General features: G+C 38.5%; 1 protein-coding gene across 1 annotated transcript; it reads left to right on the top strand.

The window, feature by feature from the left end:
• Positions 1–2,810: 2,810 nt before the first annotated feature.
• LOC143958876 (embryonic protein UVS.2-like) lies at positions 2,811–11,294 on the top strand. Its single transcript, XM_077467858.1, has 12 exons — positions 2,811–2,891; positions 3,384–3,411; positions 4,071–4,139; positions 5,168–5,302; positions 5,389–5,506; positions 6,139–6,314; positions 6,396–6,477; positions 6,576–6,703; positions 7,360–7,475; positions 8,355–8,580; positions 9,976–10,094; positions 11,076–11,294. Exons 1-12 carry the CDS (start codon positions 2,811–2,813, stop codon positions 11,292–11,294), a joined length of 1,497 nt encoding a protein of 498 aa, XP_077323984.1.
• The last annotated feature ends 302 nt before the right edge of the window (positions 11,295–11,596 follow it).

Below are 11,596 nucleotides of genomic sequence, written 5' to 3'. Positions count from 1 at the left end.
TAGCTGTGAGCTAAAGTAAACCTTTGAATTGTCCATTCATGCCAAAGAAACTGGTTGATTTAATTGCCCCACCCACTCTCACCACCCTTCTTCACGAGAAACACAGAGGTAGATATCTATAATGTAAATCATAACTGAAATACAATTACCTACTTCAATGCATTTCCATATATACAGTGGGTATAAAAAAGAATCACCCCCTTTAAAATAATTACATTTTGTTGTTTTGCAGCCTGAAATGAAGACAGACAAAGTTTTTGGTTTTATCCAGCTGCATTTACTCAACTACTTATAACAACTTATAACATCCAAGTGAAAGCTATAACACCAACATATAGTGAAAAAAAGCCTTCGCGCTACTATTTTACAGGCAAAAGAAAATCAATAAACAGCAGGGTGAATATACCTCATAAAAAAAAAATCAATATGGAAAAAAATGCATGAAATAAATAACAAAAGAAAGTGCACGTGCAAATATTAATATAAGGTGCTAGAAACTGCAGCTGAACCTAATAGCATTACACAGAACTACCAGACGAAAATAAAAGTGAACAGTTGGTCCTGCGCAAATCTACCAGAAATCCTATATAAAGTGCTACGTGCTAGTGAATGGTAAATAATAAAAAAATATTATTAAAATATATAGAAAGCAGGCAAAATACAAAGTCCATATGGTGGATATCAACGTTTAGTTCACTGGCACCAATTGGGAAAACGCAGATAAAAACGGTACTTATAAAAAATCAGGGAGCTGAAGGCTCCCAGAACTAAATTAATTTTTTTTACTGGTTACACGTTTTTTTACAGAGGAGGTCTAGAGCTATAATTATTGCTCTCGCTCTAACATTTGCAGCGATACCTCACATGTGTGGTTTGAACACCGTTTTTATATGTGGGCGGGACTTACGTATGCGTTCGCTTCTGTGTACGAGCTCACGGGGACAGGGGCACTTTACTTTTTTTTTTTTTCATTGTTAATTTTATTTTTATTTTTTTAGTTTGACACTTAAAAAAAAAAATGGATGACTTTTATTCCTATTACAAGGAATGTAAACATCCCTTGTAATAGGAATATGGCACGATCGGACATATTTACAGTGAGATGTGGGGTCAATAAGACCCCATATCTCACCTCTAGGCTGGGAAGAATAAAATCAAAAGAAAAAAAAAACGATCCTGGCTTCCCTGCCAGATCGGCACTGTTAATTTGAATACTGAGGCCGGGCGTGACATCATAACATCGCGCCCGGCCTCCGAACGATCATAGAGACTCCGGGGGACAATCTGGTCCACCAGAAATCTCTATGGTAACTTGCTGGGGCCGGCGGATCCTGTGACCGACTCACCAATGGAAGCGGTGAGTCGGTACAAGCACCGGAGGGGGGGGGCGTCCCCTCCCGCCACCCGTAAGAACGATCAAGCGGCGGAACAGCCACTATGATCGTTCTTATGGTGCCGGCTGAAAACGCCGATATCTAAATGATGTCTGTGGCCTCAGGCATCATTCAGATATAACCACTGAAAGCCCATGACGTCAATAGACGTAGTATGGGCTGTGCTTATAGGCATCGATAAAGCCTTTGAATTTTTTTGTATCCATCTCCTGACTTGAAGGTTTATATGCAATTAATTGGGCATACAGTTGTTATAGGGGTCCGGTTCCTGCCTTGGGGGACATGTATCAATAAAAAAAGTTTGTAAAAAACATAATTTTTAAATGAGCAGTGATTTTTTGATCTTTAAAGTGAAAGCATAAACATAAAACATTCCTTCTAATATAGTGCCTGGGGGGTCCCCTTAGTCTACCTGTAAAGTGGTAGATCTGTACCATGTCTAGAATCTGCTGCAGCAATAATTTCATTTCTAAAGCCCAAAAATATGACATTTTCCCTGCAAGCTGCCTTTATTTTGCTCAGCTGGGGAGCCAGTGTGAATGATGCGGCCACAATGGAGTGCACTGGGAACAAGATTAGAGATTTTTTGGATACATTCTGGTGTCACTTTGACTTTGGATAGAAGTAACAGGTGCGTAAAAATAGTTTTTTGGGTGGCGCCTTCCCACCGTAACCCTATAGAGGTAATCTTGATAAAAGCAAGAATTGGCCTTGCTGTAAAAAATTGCAATGATATGCCCCTGTCAAACACGTGCAGAAAAATTGGTCTTTGGGTGTTAATTGTGCCCATGAAACCTATACCTAAAACATTCTTCTAGATGAAATTATTGAACATCCTCAAAGCTAGGCAGCCTCAAAGTCTTCAAGCTATCAAGCTATCTTCAAGCTTTAAGCAATCAGATTTTTATTTAATAGGATCAAATTTCAGATTAAAAGATACATTATCTGTTAGTTTACTATGGGGTTTTTGCATTTTGCAAAACATCATTGCTCACGGCACTGTAGTGATACATTTTCTCATAGAATGTGTATAAACTTGAATACAAAAATAAATGTAAAATGACATTGCCAGTCCCAATTTATTTAGATTTTAAATAATGATATTACTTACAAAAAAACTTTTTATGTCATTAAAGACAATTGTCAGGAGACCACGACAATCAATTACAAGTTGTACAGCAGAACACCAAGACAATAATAAGATGATAAGGACCATAGCGTCACACATGAAATAATTATAAATTTCTAATTCCCATACACGTCAACTTAGGTCATTCCTGAAATCTGGTTTCCTGTCTCATGATTGGTCAGATCTTCTCTGGTACCTGTATAAAAGGTGATCCAGAAGATGAGCGTCACACCAAGCTTCAGCGAGAAGATATTTCACATTACAGTGAAGGAGAATTCGGAAACAAGATGAATGAAAAAGTCTTCCTCCTGCTTCTGGTCTGTATTACGGGGCCGGTGACCAGTCTACCTCTATCTGCACAAATACAGGTGAGATGATGAGCTGACATGAACAGTATAGGGGACAGGTGACAACTACGTTTAGGAAAGTATAACATCCAATAAGTTATTGACAATCTTAGCTAGTAGTGAAGTGTAAATCTAATATAGTTATCCCCTTTGATTTGGATAAAGCGGTGGGGGGTTAGGAATCCTGTTAGATTTTAACACTTCCTTATTACCGCCTGGGACCCCTGTAGGGAGAGTTGACTTTTGTACAGGCCATTGCCATTAGGACAAAAAGTGAGGGGAAATCCAAAATGTTATAATTGGGAACAGAAGAGGGAATATGATAAAATCTTCCAATGATGACTGTTGTGGTAACATCTGTCCAAGAAAGGATTTCACCTCTGTTCTGAGAGTTTTTCAGTAGGGCTGAGAGGGACTCTACCGGATGGGGATGAGTTGGGGTCAAGACTTGTTATCTGTTATTATTGTATTACATCTGAAATAAGATATTGATACAAAACATTTACTTTCCAGTACCATCTACTTGGAGTGAACAAAGATGGTAAGCTTTTTAACATTCTTATTTAACAAATCATTTTTTCTTTCTTTCCGTTCTCTATCAGCTGTTTTGTTTCTTCTGCTTTTCCCTCCCGTTCATTAGTCCCTTTTTTATAATATCCCTAATTCTAAATCCTAATTCCTAAATTAAAAATTGTTTGCACTGCTCCATTGGCCCTAATCCGCCTGGCCAGATAATCTATAAAATTATTTTCCTTCTCTATATAGAACCAGCCTCTAGGAAAGACCACTCCACATTTTTATAGCTCTTATGGTAAACATCCCTCCATCCACCAATTGAAATTTAGATAAAACCCCTAGAAAAATACATTATTTTAAATGCTTGTTTGCAGTATTTTCCTTTCCATAAATTATTTATTGTTCACCTGCAATGTGACCCTGGCAATAGAGTCATCAAAATCATCTCCCTTTGCTTAGGTGACGGTATTTATGAAATCATGGTGATTCAGGCAGAGACTTAAAGAATTTCCCGACCAGAAGTTTCCCAGATCAGGGATAGTTTTGTAGAGCTACCCTATTTTTTCATTAATTGATATTTCAATTTATAAAATGGGTTCAATATTTACAGAAACTTAAGTCACTTTAATTTTTTAGTTATGATTATTACACTAGATGTGCCTAATGTGTATTTTGTATACACAGCCCCAAAGAGTGAAGACTCCGAGATGCCACAACAAGGGATCTTCAGCAAGATTTTGAAAGCTAATAAAGGTAATTATTCTAAACCACAGGAGTCTTTACTGCATCATGATGGTGTTAAATCAAGGCAAGTTAATAGACAATAACCAATTATACTCAATAAAGTTATGAGTTTCAGGATCCTTTAAATAATGCATTGATGGACTAGCCTGATTTCTAATGCCACGTACACACGATCGGAATTCTCATCAGAAAAAACTCTGATGGTTTTCCCGACGGAATTCCGACGGAATTCAGCTCAAGCTGTCTTGCCTACACACGGTCACATCAAATTCCGATTGTTTATAACGCGGTGACGTACAACGCGTACAACGTGACTAGAAAACGGAAGTTCAATAGCCAGTAGCTAATAGCTTCTGTCTCGTAGTTGAATCTGAGCATGCGTGGTTTTTGGCATGTCGGAATTGCATACACACGATCGGAATTACCGATAGAAAGTTTTTCCGTCTGGAAAATTGAGAACATGCTATCAAATTTTGGCTGGCGGAAATTCGGACAGCTAAATTCCGTTGGAGCATACACACGGTCGCATTTTCCAATGAAAAGCTTTCATCTGTCTTTTTCTGGCCGTAATTCTGATCGCGTGTACCCGCCATAAGTTCTGCCCTCCATAGTGGGAAGGCTCTATGTGGGGGCTCGCTCTCTGTTGTGTCCTGCATGGGAAGATTCAAGAGGCCAACTTCACTGCAGCAGAGCAAAATCAGGTCTCCACCCCGGCCAAACAGGGCTGTGCTGTGTCACGGAACTGAGTAAAGCTGGGCCTTTGGACTGCATGGAAATATCTAACAGGTTTCTCCAGATTCCCACTGCGCCTATTCTATTCTGTTGTATACCCCATCACTGCATATGATTAGATGCAGCCGCTGTCAGTTCTAAAATTTTCTGTTTGGATTCCGTCCATTTTTTAATCCAAGGATATCAGGTGAGAGAGGACTGACATATCCACCCACATAGCAAACTTCAGCCAGTTCACAGTGCATGGGCAGCTTAAATCCAATGCATTTTAGTGTATTATCTATCACCATTTTCTGTATTTTCAGATAGCAAAACAACCATGTATGGAGGAGATATACTGGTACAGAATGACCGCAGCGCCATCAACTGTCCTTCTTGCCTTTGGCCTAAAAGTGATAATGGTACTGTTCCTGTTCCCTACATCATAGATTCCAGCTACAGTGAGTTCCCTCTTTTTACTTTTTTATTGAAGCATTCATTGCTATTTGTTATTTGTAGAAACCCAACCTTCTATCTCTGTTTCCAGGTCCCAGTGACCTGAACAGTATTGTCCTCGCGATGGCCGAGTTTGACACATTGACTTGTGTGAGGTTTGTGCCTCTTACAACAGAACATGATTACATCAACATCGCTCCTGATGGCGGGTAAGGTTGTCTATTGTCTATCATAGTTCTTCACAGTAGGGAGCATCTAAAACATAAACACCTGAGACTTTACAGTACCTATTTGTGCATGATGGCTTCTCTTTTCAATTTCTTCCAAAAAAAATATAGAACTCCTCTGTACATTTGCAAATACATGTGAAAGTCACAAGTCAACAACAAGGTGCTTTGTGTTTTTTGTGTATCTAACAGAAATAGCACAGGGACATAAGATATATATCCCAGTGCTGCTAACATTGAGTATATAGTAGGAAAATGGAAGTGACTGAGAGGGAGTGGGGCTTAGTGCCAACAGACTCAATGGATTCCACTTAAAATTTTACAATGAAAATAAAATCAAATATGTCTGTCCAAAAGCGAGCAGTGATCCAATGCTTGGAGCCAGCACAACGTTACGTAGCTCCCAAATGCCATACCCCTTATTAGAACTGGGCACATACATAGAGATACACCTGCTGATATGAGTTAGAGGGGTCAAATGCTTACAACAAACAGATATTGATTATTTTCCTTCTGTAACTCATATGTTCATTGTTTCTATCAAAACTATTGTCTTAGGCTCCCAAATGGTATTAAAGCATAACTCCTTTGAACTATATATTTACAATTTCTAGCTGTTACTCATATGTTGGAAGAACTGGTGGAAGCCAGACAGTTTCATTGGGTGGAGGCTGCATCTACAGGGGGATTATACAACATGAACTACAACATGCCCTGGGCTTCTATCATGAGCATGTAAGAAGTGATCGTGACAATTATGTTGACATCAATTTCCAGTATATCTCTCAAGGTACTGCGGACATTTACACAAAGCGAATTTAGACATGTTTTCAAAAAAAGAGACAATACCACTGCTTTTGTCTTGTTCCAGGATACTGGGGTAATTTTGCTAAAGAGGACACTAATAACCTGGGCAGTCCATATGATTACGGTTCAGTGATGCATTACGATGCGTAAGTCATGACTTTTATGTTAGCTGGTAAATTACCCATGAATTATAAAACATTTTTAAGGTAATATGTCAATCTTATCTCCATTCAACATTTTCCAGCTATGCATTCAGCAACACTTCAAACAAACCCACAATTGTCCCCAAGCCTGACCCCAATGTGTCCATTGGGCAGACAGATGGACTGAGCGTCTTGGATGTCACTAAAATTAACCGACTTTATCAATGCAGTAAGTTTCTGTACATTCCAGTTTTATGGGTTTGAAACATTAGAAATGATACTTTATGATTGCATTTTAAGTGAATTTTTACAGTTTTGCAAAAAAAAATTTTTTGACAAAAAAAACAAAATGTGCACGTTTGTCTCTGGACCCTACAATGGGCGCAATAAATAATGTACACATCTGTGGCATACCCTTGCATCAAAAATTCATTTTGGGTTATTTATTTTTGGTTGGTCATATGATAATGGTAAGGAAGATAGAGGTAGATTAAAAAAAATGATATTGTTTGCAATTTGGCCAGTTTTCTTTGAAAAAAAAAGAGTAAAATATCAGGAAATGTTGTTTTTACCATGAAATGAAGGCTTGATTTGGCCTGAGCAAACAAAGTATAATTGATCTGGATGCATAAAGTAGTTGTAAAGATACGTTCCGTTTCACAAATGTGAAAGTTGTGCATTGAGGCATTAAGGAACTTTTTTCTTCAACATAAAGGGATTAAATTCAAGGTTCTTTTGATTTTAAGTTCAAAATTCCAGCAGTTTTAATCTAATAGAAGGTTAATACCCCCTCCCCTGTATCCCACCAACTCATTGTTAATATTATTATCAGTTTATTCCAACAGTGACTAAATATAATTTATATGTCTATTTTTCACTTCTCAGGTGTCTGTGCGACTTTGCTTAATAATAACACAGGAATTTTAACTTCTGACAACTATCCCTCTGCTTATCCCAATAATAGTGACTGCGTTTGGTTGATCAGGGTTCCATCAGGACTGGTAAGGAGACAGATGTAGACATGCAAAATGTGACCCTAAATGTCTAGCAACCTAGGTGTGAAAATAAACTGCCATCTGAAGATTGTTTTGTACACTACCTACATTTTACATTAATAAAAAATAGAGACTTGACTAGTATAGTGCCAAGCAATAGATCCAAATACTCCCTAACCTTGGTCTTTTAGGATGTATGTAACATTGAACCTCATACTCTGCTTCAACCACCAATTGCTCCATATGTTGGAATAATACCTTCACTATGGCCTACTTTATAGTCTTCAGACTATCATTACCACTACATTTTTGGGAGCCTATTTTGGCAACTCTGATGTTCCAGATTTCTTTTACCCCACATCGGATAGTGAGGTCACTGTAGGAATGGGGGTTTAGCAGGAACAAAATGGGTCTTGGATTCATTTGGGGCTCTGGTTCTTACAAGTATGTTACCAATAGTAACAGTATTGCAATATCCACAGTCACAGCTTTCTTTGACTTAATTCAATATAGCGTTAAACAAAAGACTTCTGTTTCTTCCCCCAAATGTGTCTTGTTTAAGCTTATTAGTTTCCCTGAAGAAACCACAAGCAACAAATAATCAGAGGGAGCAGAAGAGTTCTGTCAACTGGAAAATCAATGGAAAATACGCACATGTTTGAAGAGACATCTTAGCAAGAAAAGTCTATAGCTGCAAGATTGTTTAACAGAAATTAGAATCCTACATATTCTTGTGGGGTTTTTTTTTCTGAAGGTCTGTCCAAGCATTAATATAGTAATCAATGGCATCCTATTGCAATTACACATTAATCCAGTTTGCAGTTACAAATATGTGAAGTTTGGGGTTTACTGTAGATAATAAATTTGCCTTCTGTCACTTTTTAGGTTTCATTAAAGTTCAGTAGCTTTAATATACAATCCACTCCTAACTGTGACTCAGACTACATGAGGATCTATGACGGCCCCACTAAGAACTCTCCTGTGTTGTTGGATAAAATGTGTGGAAGTCAAACCATCCCTCTACTCATCGCTTCCACAAGCCAGATGCTGGTCCAGTTCGTCAGTGACGGGGCTGTTGCTGGGGTCGGCTTCCAAGCTACATATAGCTCAGGTATGCTGATTTATTTTAATAGTAAGGTAAGTGTTCAGAGAAAGACACTGCAGACTCATAGATACAGAGGAGATCCCTTCCAAGGAGGGACTATTGGCACAACAGTTTCATGTCCTCTAACTTCTGTTTGCAACATTTGAAGTAATCCATGACGTTTCATAATATATACAATTACAATTACCAGTCAGTCAGGCCCCCACACTATAAAGTTGTTGAAAGATTGTTCAATGTGTATGTTTGACAACTTTAAGCCCTTGTACAAACGGTCAGACCTTGTCCGATCATGTGTAAAGAATTCCGATCGGACAAAGTGCCACGCATGCTCAGATCAAATTCCTACACCAAAGCTATTGGCTAGTAGCCTGACCGTAGTCCCGTCATAACAAAATAACGTCACCACGTTCTGAACGATCAGCTGTTCCGACAACTTTGTCCGACCGTGTGTATGCAACAGCTTCGGACAAAATCCGTCGGACAAAATCCAACGGACAAAATCCGACGGATTTGGTTGTCGGAATGTCCAACCGTGTGTACGCGGGCTAAGAGTGATAATACTTACCTCTATGCCTTGTTTTGGATCAGATACTGTATAGGTTCCTCTTTCTTGCGGTATATCCCTGATGTCTGCCCTACTGCAAAACTAAGAGGTTGTTAAATTCCTATGGATTTCTTTGTGGTTGACAACCTCATTCAAAATTCTCCAGGGTGGAGTGCAGTGACCAGACTCCCTTTTCCCCAGCACTACATTGGTTAAATGCTTGCTTTGCTTAGAGGAGATTGGGAAAGTTCAAAAACTTACCCTGGCAGCCAGTGGTCATCTATGCTCTCCAATGTCCCAATATGTGGGTGAGCCCTCAACATGTTCATGTACAATGCATGACTGCTGATCCTGTGTTGTATTTGATGATATCTGAGAGTCTACAGCCAGGGGAATGTCAAAAAGAAGTAGCTTAATGGACCAGTAGTACAGCATGGAGGAAGCCTGTGGGGGGGGGGGGGGGGGGGATAAATAAGGTAAGTATTTCAATGTAGTTATCATCTTCTAGACTAAAGAAGCATTTAACTCAAGCAGTGCAGTGGGGGGAACAAGATGGATTTTACAGCATCTGCACTTACCCCATCAAGGACACAATAATAGGTTTGTATGGTAGCCCACCCATCTCCACTACAGTTATTTATTTTCATAGGACACTCCTGTTTTCTCACTAGTGCTCTGTGAAACACTTCTGGGTAAGGCAGAACATGTGGGGGTTGGAGAGTGAGGTCCAAGCCTAAGGTCAACATGGAACTTTGAAAGGGAGGATATATATATATATATATAAACATAAACATAAAATGATGGCATATACTATTATAAATCTCTTTACTATATTGATTATATCTATATTCCTACAGTTCAGTGTGGAGGATCCTACTTTAACTCTGAAGGCAACTTTACATCTCCGGGATACCCAGGGAACTACAGTCCAAACATGAATTGTAACTTCACCATCACAGCTCCCGTTGGTTATAAGGTAAAACAAGATGTCTTTCAAAATTCTCCCTAAACCTGGAATTCCACCTTGTCTAAAATTGTCACACAAACAAAATGTAATGTTGGACAGACACAATACAACCTGAATATATATATATATATATATATATATATATATATATATATATATATACAACCCCCTTTGAATTCATCAGCAGTCACCAGGGCCTACCTGAATGAATGGAAACGGAACGTATTGTTTAGGGTATTACAATAAATGGCTTTTGGCAAATATAAAGTAGATTGCTCTAAGACTATCTACCACCAAGACGTTCTCTGGATCATTTCCTGTGATGACGGGAAGTGTTGGTGGTAATTTGTGAAGCTGGGTGAAAACTGGTGGTGTGACATTTGTAAGCTGTTTATAAAGCTTTACTTGACTTTCCAGTACTGGGGTAATTTCTGCCACCTCTTTAGAGAGTAAAAGGAGCACAGGGGAGAGGAAGGGAGGGGGCTGATCGGTTTCTTGAGTCTATTGTAGACAGGTGAATGAATATATGTATTAGAAAAATAAAATACACTAACAAGTTGAATCCAAATTCCAGCTCACATTTTATAATCAGTTTCCGCGTTTTTGTTTCCTTTTGGGATAAACGTTTTACATGAATAAATAAAGCTGGTCATTTTAAGCACCCCTGCCAGTGTTGAATGATTTGGCTTATCCATGTAAACTGATATATTCTGCTGGATAGCTTGTGCTTTTAAAAAACGACAAACTTGCTGGCTGGATCCCAAAATTAACAAAAAAAAAGCAGCCATCACATGTAAGAATTGGTAAACTGCAATATAATAAATGTTTGCTCTTGGGTTTAATATGGTTTTAAGGTCAAATATTATTTCAGGTAGACTGTAACATCAATGAATTGTAAAAAAAAAAAAAAACTTTTATGCAATAAAAATGATTTGTTTGTTGCATGAACACAACGCTGTCATGTTCGTCATAATTGTATTTCTTTTTCAGATTGCCCTGACCATAAGTGACTTCCATCTAGAGTCTTCCATTTTCTGTATGTACGACTATCTAACGCTCTTCATGGATGCTACACAAAGGGGTCCATTCTGTGGGGATCGCACCATCCCTGTGTTTTACTCCAAAGGCAATTCTATGGTTCTCGTATTCCACAGTGACAAGTCTAACCAGGCAAAGGGCTTCCAAGCCTCTTACACCTTCTGTGAGTAGCTCAGTTCTATCTGCTTATGTCTAATATCAGCAACGGACGTTATAAGATAATACAGGTCACTTTTTGTTTTTTCTCTAAAAAGCAGCTTAATGAAAAAAACATATTGCATAAAGAAATATAACACTGCTGTGGTGTAAATACAGATTTAATAGCAGGATCTCAGATTAGACACAAAGCTGAATCATCTTCCATTACAACTATGAAGTACAGAACTGGTTCTAGACTTTGCTATTAGACAACCCAGCAAGCACTGAACACACTGAAAATCAAAAACAGCATACAGTATATTGAATGTTTATAT

This window comes from Lithobates pipiens, unplaced genomic scaffold (assembly GCF_037356315.1).
Source record: "Lithobates pipiens isolate NorthernLeopardFrog02 unplaced genomic scaffold, aLitPip1_a1.2 Scaffold_62, whole genome shotgun sequence".
Taxonomy (NCBI): domain Eukaryota; kingdom Metazoa; phylum Chordata; class Amphibia; order Anura; family Ranidae; genus Lithobates; species Lithobates pipiens.
The sequence above is the reverse complement of the archived record's forward strand: the minus strand, read 5'-3'. Positions and strand labels throughout refer to the sequence as shown.